Source organism: Mustela nigripes, chromosome 17 (genome assembly GCF_022355385.1).
Source record: "Mustela nigripes isolate SB6536 chromosome 17, MUSNIG.SB6536, whole genome shotgun sequence".
NCBI lineage: Eukaryota > Metazoa > Chordata > Mammalia > Carnivora > Mustelidae > Mustela > Mustela nigripes.
In genome coordinates, this window is record NC_081573.1 from 14,606,347 (window position 1) to 14,620,430 (window position 14,084).

General features: G+C 49.4%; 1 protein-coding gene across 1 annotated transcript; it reads left to right on the forward strand.

Moving 5' to 3' along the window:
* The first annotated feature begins 9,964 nt into the window (after nucleotides 1-9,964).
* LOC132005939 (interferon lambda-4-like) lies at nucleotides 9,965-11,750 on the forward strand. Its single transcript, XM_059383457.1, has 5 exons — nucleotides 9,965-10,181; nucleotides 10,259-10,632; nucleotides 10,719-10,862; nucleotides 11,089-11,163; nucleotides 11,327-11,750. Exons 1-5 carry the CDS (start codon nucleotides 9,965-9,967, stop codon nucleotides 11,423-11,425), a joined length of 909 nt encoding a protein of 302 aa, XP_059239440.1. The 3' UTR covers nucleotides 11,426-11,750.
* Nucleotides 11,751-14,084: the final 2,334 nt, after the last annotated feature.

A 14,084-nucleotide genomic window follows, 5' to 3' on the forward strand; every position in this document is an offset into this window, starting at 1 on the left:
CAAGGTAGGCAGTACCTGACAGAGGCCGGATTTGAACCTACAAAATGTCCAGCCCCAAGGCTTTCTCTCTAAGCCAGTAACTGCCCCTCCATATCTGATTCAGTTTCTCCTCTCTCTCCATCTCCATTTGCCTGGTTCCATTCCTTCTTCTGCGCTCTGTAGTGGCCTCTCTTGGCTCTTGTTCCTGTTTCTGTCTCTGATTTTGTCTAGCTCCATATTTATCTCATTCCTTTTTCTAGCCATCATCCAGCCCGGGACTCCTCTGTCTGTTTGTGTCTGTCTGTCTGTCTGTCTCAACCTCCTTGCTTTAATTTAAAAATAAAATCTACTTCACTTTGGAACTACTATAAAAAAAAAATCTACTACTTTTTCTGATAGCAATAGTAATGCCAGTTCATGGAAAATACAGAAATGCATAAAGGAGAAAAAAAAAATACTTTTTTTTCTCCCCTCAGCCTGACTCTAGACCCATGTTTCCAATGTGTAGCTCTTTGATGTCTGTTTATTTGTGCATATGTTTCCTGATTACCAAAGTAACACATTTGAAGATTCGGTCAATGCAAAAACATTTGGTGAGTTAAAGGAGGTCTTTAATCCCACTTCCTGGAGGTGATTCTTTTTAACAATTAGCAACAATTACATGTGCTGTCTCCCCCCTTGTTAAACACACACCCCCTTTTTTTTTCTTTCTAGAAATCATTTTTCCTAAACTGAAACCAGGCTGTATACGGTTTGGTAGTCTTTTTTTTTTTTTTTTTTAATGTCTTACCATTATCTCTCATTTGCATTTCTCCACATCTTTAATGCTACTGTACCAGTTAGGGTCCCAGCAGGAAACAGATGGCCCAATCAATTTAGGATAATTTGAGGTGGGTTTAATACCAGGAGAATTTACAAAGGGTTTGGGTGGTAAAGGTAAAGGTAAATGACCAGGGGCAGTGCAAGGCCTTGGGGTCCTTTATCGGGGAAGGTCTGTCCTCCTTAGGCCCAGGGGAAAGGGAAAGGGGAGGGAGTGGTTGTTTGACCTGGGAAGGAGAATCTCATTCGCAGGATGGACAAGTGCACAAATTGTCATGATCCTGCAGGGAGGAAAGCCGGTAATTAAATATATTCTCACATCTCAGAGAATAAACACTCTCCTCTCCCTGGGCCTTCTATAAGGCTGCACCCCCACGGAGGCCAAAGGCCAGCCTCCTGGGGTCCAGAATGTGGCAGCAATGAGGGGGAGCAGTCAGTGGGAAGAGTTGGGCTGGAGGGGCAGTGGAAAACATCCCACATATAACACTATTAAGGCTTTCATTGTAATGGGATCATTTAGTAACCAATCCCCTCCTGGTAGGCACTGAGGTTATTTCCAGGTTCTGTTAAAGCCATGGTTCTCCAGGCTGGTGGAGAGGCAGGTAGCAATTTTTTCATTCTCTTAACTGCTGAAGTTTTTAAGTTGAATAAAATTTACCTGCTCAATTTTTTTCTTTTGTGTGTTGTGCTTTCGTTGTACCGAAAGTCATACCAAATTCAATGTCCCTAGATTTCCTCTGTGCTGTATTCTAGTAGTTTATAGTTTGCACTTTATATATTGAGATCTATGATCCACAGTGAATTACATGTGAAGTTATCACGCAAATGAGGGGCTCAGATCATGATCCCAGGGTCCTGGGATAAACCCCTTGAATTGGGCTCCCTGTTCAGCAGGAAGTCTGCTTCTCCCTCTATCTCTACCCTCCCCCCACTTGTGTGTGTGCTCTTTCAAATAAAATAAAATAAAATAAAATAGTTGGTTACTTAACCGTCTAAGCCACACAGACACCCTGTTCTTCTTCTTCTTCTTCTTTTTTTAAAGATTCGTTTATTTATTTAAGAGAGAGAAAGTTGGGGGAGGAGCAGAGGGAGAGAATCCTCAAGCAGCCTCCTGGCTGAGCACAGGAGCCCAACCAGGACGCTGAAATCATGACTTGAGCTGAAACCAAGAGCCAGATGCTCAGCGATTGGGCCACCCAGGCTCCCCTGTTCATTGCTTTTATGCAGGAAAACCAGACTTTTGTATGTTAACCTTGTGTCCTGCAACCTTGTTATAATCATGTATTGGTTCAGGAATGTGTTTTTATTTTTTTTAAAGATTTTATTTTATTTTACTTTGACAGAGAGAGAGAGAGATCACAAGTAGGCAGAGAGGCAGGCAGAGAGAGGGGGGAAGCAGGCTCCCTGCCAAGCAGAGAACCCCAGGACCCGGAGATCATGACCTGAGCTGAAGGCAGAGGCTTAACACACTGAGCCACCCAGGCGCCCCCAGGAATGTGTTTTTATTTTATTTTTTTTTTTAAAGATTTTATTTATTTATTTGTAAGAGAGAGAGAGAGTGAGAGCAAGCACAGGCAGACAGAGTGGAAGGCAGAGTCAGAGGGAGAAGCAGGCTCCCTGCGGAGTAAGGAGCCCGATGTGGGACTCGATCCCACGACCCTGGGATCATGACCTGAGCCGAAGGCAGCTGCTTAACCAACTGAGCCACCCAGGCGTCCCTTAATGCATAATATAAAATACACATGGCTATGCAGAAAACTCATTATATTGAAACCCAGTTGCCAAAACATAAAAGCAAGTTTGTAATAAGTAATGCACATGCCTTGTTATCAATGCATTAAGTAACAAGATACTGCAATGGGGTTTAACAACCACTATCCTTTTGAGGTGGTAATGAGAGTAAATGATATGTCAAGACACGTGTTACATCTGTAGTGGACCGTGAAAATATCTGATTTCTTTCAGCAACAAAGTCACAGTTTCTGCTATTACCATTGTGGTTTGTTGCTTACATTCATAATGAAAGACATCCTAACTTTCATTAGAGAGCAGTGAAAACGAAAACGCATATTTTTCTCATGCAAGTTCAGCCTCCCCTGAGTCCTACTGTGGGGGTGATCTGCGGACCCCAGGTTAAGCTAGACCTGCAGCAGTTAAATAGAATGAAACAGAGCTATATGTGTTGACACGGAAGAATCTTCACAACGTCCTATAGAGTGAAACGAAGTTATATGGCTGAACAGTACCCCTGGCAGGCCACTACCTTTGTTCAGAAGAACTCACAGGTGCAAACGCAGTTCAGTGGAGAAAAATAGCCTTTTCCACCAACGGTGCTAGAGCAGTTGGACATGCACTAGCCAAACAGTGAACCTTGATGTAAATTTCACACCTAAAATAAAAGGAACTTAAAATGGACCACAGACTTAAATGTAAAATACAAAGCTAGAAGACTTTTGGGGCGGGGTCACCAAGAACACCTTTGGGATCTAAAGCTTGGCAAAGTTTTTAGGCTTGACACCAAAGGCTCGATTCGTAAGAGGACAATTGATGACCTGGACATGACTGAAAGTTTTTCCTCTGCAAGAGACCATGTTAAGTGGACGGAAAGTCAAGCTAAAGACTGGGAAGAAATATTTGCAAATCACCTACGGATCAAGGACTAGTACCTAAAGTATACAAGGAACTCTGAAAACTCAACAGTAAAAACTTAAACAGTCCAGGGGCACCTGGTTGCCTCAGTGGGAGGAGTGTGCAACTCTTCATTTCGGGGTCCTGAGTTCAAGGCCCATGTTGGGAGTAGAGACTACTTAAATAAATAAAACTTTAAAATAAAGTTAACAGTCCACATGGGAAATGGGCAAAAGAGACATTTCACTAAAGAATATACACAGATGGGAAATAAGCACACAAAAACCTGTTAGCCATTAGCCATTAGCTAGTTGCAAATTAAAACCACAGTGAAAGAAAGAAAAAAACCACAGTGAGATCTCATTACACAGCTATCAGTATGGCTAAACCAAAAAATAATGACAACATCAAATGCTGGTGAGGATGTAGGAGAAAGTGATCACCCACCATTGTGGTGTGAATGTAGAAATGGTACAGCCACGCTAGAAAAAAGGATTGACAGTTTCTTAAAAAACTCAACATGCAACCACCACATGACCTAGCAGTTGTGTTCTTGGGTATTTATCCCAGAGAAATGGGGACTTATATTCCCATAACATCTCCATGTAAATGTTTATAGCAGTTTTATTTGTAATAGTCAAAAACCGGAAACAATCCTGATGTCCTTTAACAGGTGATAGTTAAATAAAATGTAGTGTATACATACCATGGAATACCATTCAGCAATAAAAAGGAACACACTTGGGACGCCTGGGTGGCGCGGTCTGGGTAAGTGGTTGCCTTCGGCTCAGGTCATGATCCCAGGGTCCTGGGATCGAGTCCCGCATTGGGCTCCTTGCTCAGCGGAAGCATGCTTCTCTCTGACTCTGCTTGCTTGTGTTTTTTTTCTCTCTCTCTCTCTAACAAATAAATAAATGAAATCTTTTTTGTTTTTTAAGATTTCATTCATTTATTTATTTGAGAGAGAGATCACAAGTAGGCAGAGAGGCAGGCAGGGAGAAAGGGGGAAGCAGGCTCCCCTCTGAGCAGAGAGCCTGATGCGGAACTGGATCCCAGAGCCCTGAGATCATGACCCCAGCTAAAGGCAGAGGCTTTAACCCACTGAGCCACCTGGGTGCCCCAATAAATAAAATCTTTTAAAAAAGAGGAAAGGAACACACTCCCCCCCCCATTTATTATTTTTTATTTATTTTAAAAGGAACACACTCTTAAAAAAAAAAAAAAAAGGAACACACTCTTGATACACAACTGTCTGTGTAAAGGTCCAGGGAATGATACAGGGTGCAAAGAGCCCATCACCAAAAGTTACACACCATAGGATTCCATTTATATAACACTCTTGACATGACAGAAGAACACAGGGGTGCCTGAGTGTCGGGAGCCAGTACAGGAGGCCTACTATAAGAGCTGTAAAGGACTGAATATGATTGGCTGTTCATTTAGGTCCACTCACGCAGGAGGTGCATGAGCACTGCGGTGATTGGCTAGGCGGGCTAAGCTGTGGGTGTGTATATGCTTGAATGTACTTGTAGAGGGGCGGGGCCGCCGGGAGCCAGGCCGCGTCGCGCCAGGTCAGCCGGAGGGGGCCGCAGCCCCGACCGTGGCGGCGGCGCGAGGCCCTGGAGGCGGCGGGAGCTGCGTGCTGTGCTGCGCCAGAGGGGGAAGAAGATAAAAAGAAGCCATTAAAGAAGTTTGCCTCCACGCGTGTCTCCGTGTCGTTCTTGCTGGCGAGAGCGACACCTGAGTGGCTCAGTCGGTAAAGCCTCTGCCTTGGGCTTGGGTCATGATCCCGGGATCCTGGGATCAAGCCCCGTGTGGGTTCCCTGCCCTGTGGGGAGCCTGCTTCTCCTTCTCCTTCTGCCTCTCCCCCACCTCTTCCTCTCACTCTCTCTCTCTGTAAATCTAAAATTAGGTCAAAATAAAGAAGCTTAATCAACACAATTATGCACAAATATTATATATTGTCTCGGGAGCTATATGATGTATCTCAAAATGTATAAAAAAGGTTTTCAAACATATATATCCCTAGTTGATTAATAGGGGCATATCTCTGGGGAGGGCTTGGGAACTGGGGAGATGATCCTTGGAATACTTAATCTCATCAATAATATTTTAGTTTCTGGAACAGCTGGCTCAGTCCGTGGAGCTTTCTGACTCTTGTGGGTTTGAGTTTGAGCATCACGTTGGGTGGAGAGATTACTTAAAAATAAAATCATTAAAAAATAATATTTTATTTCCTTACAAGGAGAGGGGAATTCTACTTGAGTAATTAAAAATTTAAACCAGCTCAGAGCGTCTGGCTGGCTCAGTTGGTGGAGCATGCAACTTTTGATCTCCAGTTCATGAGTTCAGGCCCCACATTGGGTATAGAGATCACTTGAAAATAAAATCTTAAAAAAAAAATTAAAACCAACTTACTGGTTATGGGGGAAATGCTAGCTCATTGATTCCTTAATTCCTGGTAGGATGAAAACATTTCGAGAGCTTTTTAAGAGGTAGAACCTGTTGATTTGACCTCTAGACCTGCATATATGGCTGCATAAAATGCTGAGTTTGCCCTCTGCTGAAAATCTCTATTAACCAGATCTTTTTTCCAGCCTGTACTGGGCCCACAGACACTGCATCTGTGAGTCTCCCCTGCCCTCTGGCTTATGGTTGGGTTCAGGCAACAGGACGTGCTAGCAGGAGATTGAAAGGAGGAGGTGAGCAAGGCTAGGGTATTTATTCTCTGTCCTCCTGATGCCCTCCCTGCAGGGCTGAGGTCTGACAGTGGCTGCATTTCTGTTCCTCTACCTATAGTCTTGCTATGGTGACCCCAGCTTTCCACGTTACTAGCCACTGGATGCAATGCCATCCCTTGTTGCTTCCCTTAACCCGCCCACTTTGGCCCAGATTACACATTTGGGTAGGTCATCTGCTTCCTGTATATTTCAATTTTTTTTTGAGTTTTTTGCACTTGGACTTTTATTGTGATAACTGTAGCCCTGCATGCTGTTGTCAGTAATAATACAGAGAGGGGCGCCTGGGTAGCTCAGTCAATTAAGTGTCTGCCTTCAGCTCAGGTCATGATCCTAGGGTCCTGGGATTGAGTCTGGCAATGGGCTTCCTGCTCAGTAGGGAATCTGCTTCTCCCTCTGCCTCTGTCTCTCCTCCCTGCTTGTGTGTTCTCTCTCTCTCTCTCTCAAGTAAATAAATAAATAAATAAAATTTAAAAAAAAACAACAAAAAACAAAAACCTTTCTATTAGGTTGGTATCCATCTTAGCCCACTAGGCTGCTTTAATCAAATACTACAGAGTAGGGGATTCATGAACGACAGAATTTATTTCTCACAGTGCTGGAGACTGGGAAGTCCAAGATCAGGTGCCTGCATGGTCACATGAGGACCCTCTTCCAGGAGGCAAAGTTCTCACAGGGTGGAAGGGAGCTTGGGAGCTCTGTGGGATTGCTTTCAAAAGAGGACTAGCCTGGTTCATGACTTCCTCACCTCTCAAAGGTGCCACCAACCAGTACCACCATCTTTGTTGATTAGGATTTTGACATCTACATTTAAGGGGACAAATATTCAACAGTATTAAATGTACTTTTTACCGTACATCATTCGAGCTCAATAGCCCGCATTGCGGGGCTCAGAGCTGATTTACTGATTGTCAAGAAATGACATTTGCTACATCTCCGTGTCCTATCCCACCGCGTTCCACTCTTCCTGCCGTCACCAACTTTACTTGTAGTCCTTCAGCCTTTGAAGGCATGTGCCAGCCTTTTAGCCCCAAAGTGTATGTCGGTTCAGAACACCTTTGGTGGCCAGTAACCAAAACCCCAACTCAAGCTGATTGGAGCACTGGACAATTTATAGACTCATAGAACCAGAACTCCAGAGTTTAGGTGATGTTTGATCCTGGAGGACATCACAAGCCTCCCAGTTTTGTTTTGTTTTCTCTTTCGGGTCTCCCTTTCACAGGTGGGAAGGCTGTTTACCCTTACAAACTTCTAGAGGAGTGCCAGCAGCTGGCCTGGCTTTACACTTCCTTCTTCAGTGGGTAGAAGACAGCTTCTTTCCCCAAGATGTCCGAGACTGAGATTTATTCTGATTGGACTGGCTTAAGTCACATGTCCATAACCAACCTAATCACTGGAGCCAGGGAGAAAACTGAGGCAAATGGCGGCAGCCAGGTCACATTCTCCATCCCAGAGATGGGGGAGGGAGGGATGCACATCCTCTTCCCAAAACCATCTGACTCTCCAACTGAAATGGGGGATGCCAGGATGGGTGCAGGAGAAGTAATGGAAGCTTGGAAAGTATGCTGCATGGGTTCCTCAAGGGGTCCTTTCTAGAATTTCCCTCAGCCATTTTGATGTTTCTTTTTTCTTTTTCATCTTTTTCTTTTTTTTCCACTTTTGGATTAGCGTATTTCACTGCTACTGTCAAAGTGCAGAATTTTTTTTAAAAAATCAAGAAGATCTAAGACCTTGTTTCCTTTCTCCCACCCTCTCCTCTAAAAAACAAAAACAAAAACAAAAAAAACCCATGATTTTCTTGCTGTATTTTCCTCTCTGCAAATGCCAACCAGGACTCGATGCAGGAGGGCTGAGTGGAATTGGTCACGTGACCCCTTCTTCCATTTCTTTCAAACCCCAAGGGCACAGGCTCAGGAGACGAGGTGTGGGTGGTGGATAAAAGGCAAAATTCAAGCAGCTAGAGAGGGCCGCCTAGCGTGGGGTCCTTGGCAAGCTGGGGCCAAGGGGGCCAGTTCTCCATCCCCTCGGGTATGGTGGGGCCCCACAGGGCATAGGCCAAGGTGGGGGAGGGGGGTTCCCTTGGAAAGCATGGACTCTCACCCTCTGGGGGTGGCCCATGGCCACCACCTGGTGCTGCGGGCTGCCACCTGGGCCGCCCCCAGGTGGGCGGACAGACGCACACACCATAGCCCAATGTCAGCCCATTTTGATGTTTCTTAAAACGTCCATGCCTTTGGGGGGCCTGGGTGTCTCAGTCGGTTAAGTATCTGCCCCTTGATTTCTGCTCAGGTCATGATCTCAGGGTCATGAGACCAAGCCCAACCTGGGTTCTGCACTCAGCCCCAAATCTGCTTGCTATCCTCTCCCTCTCCTCCTCTCCCCCTCTGCACTTCCCCCACAGTGTTGGTGCTCTCTTAAAAAAAAAAAAAAAGGCAAAACAAAAACCGCTATGCCTTTGAATTAAACTTCCGCTGAAAAAACAAAGTAATTTTCTCATAATGCTGATTAAGACCTACATCTGAAAAAGTCATGACTTGCCTGTAATTATCAGCATTCATTAATGAATTTAATTATAATCAGTTAGATGGGGTCTCATGGTTGAACTTGCTGAAAATATACCTGAACTATTCTGTAGATGGGCAGATCAGTCTCTATGGACGAGGGAAGGTAGAACACCACTGACAGTAACACAGTTGGGTGGGGGGGGGGTCCCAAAGCCACATCTAGGAGCTGTGTGAGCTTGGGCAGGACCCGTAGCCTCTCTGTATCTCAGTTTCCTCATTGCCAAAATATCAGCTAACAAGAGGACCTATGTCGAAATGCTGCTGAGGAGAGTAAAGCAGTAAGCACAAGAGTAGAGCTCCAAGTGGGGTCTGGCAGATGGGAAGTGTTCAGTACAATTCAGCTAATGATGACTATTAACCGTGATTGAAAAACTCATGTCTGACCCTCTGCTCTTCAACAGCAAACTCACATTTAAAATCAGTACAGGAATGCCTATCATTTAATAGCCGACTCAGGAAGGAATGAGGAAAAGCCGGAGAGAACATAGAAGGGAGTTTTCAGAGTGAGAGAGAAAGATAAACCAAGGAAGACAGGAATGGAAGGACAAGAGCCTGCCTCTGGAGCACTAAACGCCTACAGTGTGAACTCCGCCCTAGGGCAGGCACTTCAGTGGGGACGCCTGCCACTCCTGTCGTTGGGAAGGAAAGAAGTGGTCTGTTTTCAGGTCATTCTTAGAGTGCAGAAGAAAGACCAAGGCAGGCGGAAAAGACAAACAGCTGTCCAGAAGACAAACAGGAGCAGTTGGCTCAGGACAAAGTGTTGGGGCAGAGTCAGGGCTGGCACGGTACCCCGCGTGGGTAAAGTCCTCGTCCCATGGCAGGCATCCCACCCGGCCTGCTGCCAGCGCTGACGTTCGGAAAGCTTAGCGGGATGATGAGGGAAAGCCCGATGGCTCACCGGGTCTCCGCCGCACACATAAAGCCGCCATGGAGGGCGCAGGCACCGCTGTCGGAGGTGGGCACCACGCCGGGGGCCAGTGGGAGGCCCGTCCCGCTGCCGCACCAGGGAGGCACCCAGGGCACTCCGCAGGGGAGCCGGCGAGCGCAGAGAGGCCAACTTAGAGAGGGGGTCTCCGGGCTCCTGGTCTCTCCCGCCACCGCCACCGCGTGTGCTAGGCGCCCGCGCTCTGATCATCAGTCGGTGTGCGAGGCCCAGCAGGACAAGGGCTGGGCGTCTTGCCTGCCGTCCGTCGCTTTCTGCAGGAGCCAGAGATGGGGCGGAGGGGTGGAGCCGCCATGGCCGTGGCGCTGTGGGTCTTGGTGACCGCGATCGAGGTGGCGGACCCCTGCGTGGCGACACCCCGGCGCTGCCTCCTGTCCCACTACCGCTCGCTGGATCCCAGGACGCTGGCGGCCGTCAAGGCGCTGAGGGACAGCTACGTGAGTGATGCCCAGACGTCCCCACCCGGTCCCCCGAGCCCGAGGGCCCGCCGGGCCCCAGCCGCTGATCCCGGTGTGCGACGGCCCTGGCGCTCTAGCGCCCTAGCGCCCCGCAGGGCGGCTCGGATCTCAGGCCAGGATTCTGAGCAGCAGATGTTGCCGGCCGCGGCCGGAGCAAGCGGGAGCACCGACCCCGCCTCTGGGCCAGTGCCCCGAGGGCGCCCCCTGCAGGCGGGCTGGGCACCACCTCGGGCCAAGTGGCTGCCTGCGCAAGGCCAAGCGTCTCGAGGTGCCTTCAGCCAGCGTCCGCGCCTTGCGAGAGCCGCGCGGTTCCGTGTACAGTCCGCACAACCGTCCGGCCAGGCGCGTTCCACGTGCAGGAATCCCCGCCGCCGCAGCGCTTCGGGGGCCTGGCGAGGAGGCCCAGCCTCACGCCGGCCCTTGTCCCGCAGGAGGAGGAGACGCTGAGCTGGAGGCCGCGCAACTGCTCGTTCCGCCCAAGGAGGGATCGTCCGCGGCCGTGGGTGAGGCGGGCAAGCCGTCGCGGGGGATGGGGGACGGCGCGGGCCGGGGGCGCGGCCTCGCTAACTGGCGTCCGTTCTCCCCGCAGTCTTGCGCGCGCCTCCGCGTCGTGGTCCGGGACCTGGCGGACGCCCAGGCTGTGCTGAGCCGCCTGCCCAGCCCTGATCGGTTCCCCGGCACCGGCCCGACCCTAGAGCTGCTGGCGGCCGCGCGACGGGACGTGGGAGCCTGCGTGAGTGCCGCTCGCGCCCCCGGCCCCTCGGGCTCTCCCAGCTCGCTCTGCGCCCCCGGCCTCCAGCCCAGGCCCACCCGCTTGGCCGTCTGTTCCGCAGCCGCGATTCGCGTGGTGTCGGTGTCCCCCGATCCGGGCTTTGGTCTGTGGCTGGGAGGGTGGCGGGCAGAGTGGCCGGGACACTCGCTTCTTCGCCGTCTCCATGGCCCTCGTGTCCCCCCTGCAGCTCGAGCTGGTCCGGCCGGGCTCGTGGAGGAAGTCCCTGCGGCCACCGAGGAGACGTCCCCCAACACGGAGAGCTGTGAGTGGAGCAGGCGGTGGGGCAGTTAGACCGCAGGGAGGACCGTGGGAGGTGGAGGCAGGCTGGGAGCTCCGACTCTGAGCCGTGAGGGGACTTTGGAGGGGACTTTGCCCGAAAGGGAATTCCTGGTTCAGCCCGGCTCCGCCTCCTTCCCGGGTTCCAGGACTCGCCTCGGTGCCACGAAGCCAACGTCATCTTCAACCTCCTGCGCCTGCTCACGTGGGACCTGAAGCTGGTGGCGAACTCGGGGCCTTGTCTCTGATCCCCGCGGCGGCTTTACCTGGGACCCGCGGGTCTGCAGGCGGTCGGCTGCGGGGGGGTGCCTTCTGCTGGCCCGCTGGAGCAGGCGGGTGTCTCAGCCAGTGGGCACTGAGGCTCGGGAGACTCAGCGTGCGTTGGCCGGACCTCGACCCACCTGCCCTGAGGGCCAGAGGGGCGGGTGTTTTTCGCAAAACCAGACCGAGACGAGTTGTCACCATGGTCCTCCAGGCTCCTGGTATGGCTGGAAGAGGCGATCGATCGTGGAGTCTGCCTTGGTCACTCAGCCCCCCACCCCACCATGTACTAGCGACCAGTTTCTCCTTCTGTGGTTACCAGAACCCCAGAGGTCCTCTTCCAGGATAGGTCCCACCCCCTATTTGGATCTTCAGCTACCACTTCGAGATTGTATTAATTTGTGACTCTTGAATCTCCCCAGTGGGGAGGCCCCATACATTCCCTGAGGGGCTTGGTAGGGAAAGGTCCTAAAGTTCTTAAGTTATTGTAGTTTTTGGATTCTGTTACTTATGGGTGTTTTGTATTTGCAAAATTCCTGTGTTTATGTGCCATTGTGTCTGCTGGTGTTAATGTATTGTCAGTTATTAAACATTATTGCATTTTCGTTGGTTGTTTCCCCTGTGACCATTTTGGGGTGTACTGTTCAGTAGAAATGCTGAGCCAAGAAGATCAGGTAACTTGAATTTCAGTTCTGACCTTGCCATTTAATTATGGAGTAACTCCAGGCAAATTCCTTCTCTCTGAGCCTTGGTTTTCTCATCTATACAATGACATTATTATACTGTCCTTGCAAGTGAGTAATGTACATTGAAATAGTATTTATAAAGCTTCCAGGTGAGGTCATAGTGTGGTCTTAATAAGTGGTCTCCATTAAAGAACCACATACACATAAGTGCACAAACAATTGTACTTTTTTTTTTCTTTTTAACTTGTCCAGATTTGTGGGCTGACAATCTTTGTTGCTAACTACAAGCCTCATTCTCAAGGTCACACGGCTATGAGGGTAAGAGCCAGGCCTGAGCCCCGGACCCTTTAGTTCCAGGGTCTGGAAGTGCTCTTAACCACCCCACTGAACTGCCCTTGTAAGAAAAACAAGTATGAGGTTTAGGAATTTTGAGATAAAATGTCAGTTTTCCGAATTCATGGTTGAGATGCAAGGTCTTCTCCCCTGATGGAAGGCCCCTGCAATTGACAGAAATTAACCAGTGCACTGAAAATTGAGTTGGGTACATCCCTGCCCTTGGTTTTGAAACATTTTTATATGTCAGACCTCAACAATTTTTCCCAGCTGAGGACTTCTCTCTACCCTGTCTCTGGAGTTATGAATGAGGGAAAGCCAAGTGTCAAAAGGACTCAACTCCTTCTCTCCCCAAAAATTCATCACCTCCAGGTCCAGAGGATCTAACAACACAAAGGTCAGAGACTATAGTGGATACCATCTAGGTGCAAGACAAAATTCATTATCATCCAGTCCTCATCAGTTACTTGCTGTGTCACCTTGGGCAGGTCTCTTAACCTCTCTGAGTCCCTGCAGGTTACTTCTTACTTATAAGACAAAGCCCAGTACGTGATTGGTGTTAATGTAGGTATTCAATTCTACATTGTGGCAAAACCTCTGTGACCAGGTGAGACATGTAAGTGCTCAACAGAATGGGGGTGTCTCTGTTTTCCTTTTGCACAACTGTTACCTATACCCACAAGGCTCCTCCCACGGATCTTCACATAGCTCCCTTCCCCACTTCCTTTAGGACTTTGCTCAAACGTCATTTTCTTGGGCCACCTCATGAATACAAACTCCCTCCTGCTCTCTGCTCTCATCTCTGCATGATCTCCCCCCCACCCACTTTCTGTTTCCTAACATAATACATACCATGTGCTCCACAATCCCCCCACCCACAATACTGTCTGTTACTCCTCTCTAGTAATGAACTCTGTGAAGGATTGTTTTATGTATGTTTCTTTGTTTTCTGTGCTCAATTCCTGGCACTTTGGACAGTATCTGGGACTCAATAAGTACTCGGTGCATAAATGAAGGCATTTGTCACAACAGAGCTGGTCCCCTTGAAGGTCATGGGCATACCCCAAATCCTTAGGAGAGCGTCATAGTCCTGGGTCCTTCCGTGCCTGGACAAGGAAGGATGTTCGTGGAGGCCCTCCTCCCCCCCCCCCTTTCTCTCTCTGTGAATAACAGGTGGGGACAGGTTGGGGGAGAGCTGGGGTTCTCTCTTAATTCTTGGCTGTTTTGCTTTTCTGACTCTCTCTTCCTGAGCTCAGCACCCTTCCCCCTCCCCTACACAGCCTCCTTCTTGGAAGTGCCAAGTTCTTTGTGGCACCAGCCCCTAAGTGTGCCTTTCGCTCCCTTCCCTGCATCAGGGCATCCCACAGAAAGGGAAGTCCCTCTGGGCCACTCCCATCCCAGGCCTGAATCTAACCCCTTTCTGGCACTGTGAGTACTCCTGGCAGGGCCGGAGCTGCCCCAGCCCTGACGATTCATCTTCTGAACTCACGCATCAGGGCATCCCACAGAAAGGGAAGTCCCTCTGGGCCACTCCCATCCCAGGCCTGAATCTAACCCCTTTCTGGCACTGTGAGTACTCCTGGCAGGGCCGGAGCTGCCCCAGCCCTGACGATTCATCTTCTGAACT

Excerpts from the sequence above, each read along its gene's own strand:
- LOC132005939 (XM_059383457.1), top strand. The coding sequence starts at position 9,965 with ATGGCCGTGGCGCTGTGGGTCTTGGTGACCGCGATCGAGGTGGCGGAC. Across the intron at positions 10,182-10,258 it reads GGCCCCAGCCGCTGATCCCG|CAGATGTTGCCGGCCGCGGC; the intron begins GTGTGCGACGGC and ends GATTCTGAGCAG. Across the intron at positions 10,863-11,088 it reads GACGGGACGTGGGAGCCTGC|CTCGAGCTGGTCCGGCCGGG; the intron begins GTGAGTGCCGCT and ends TCCCCCCTGCAG.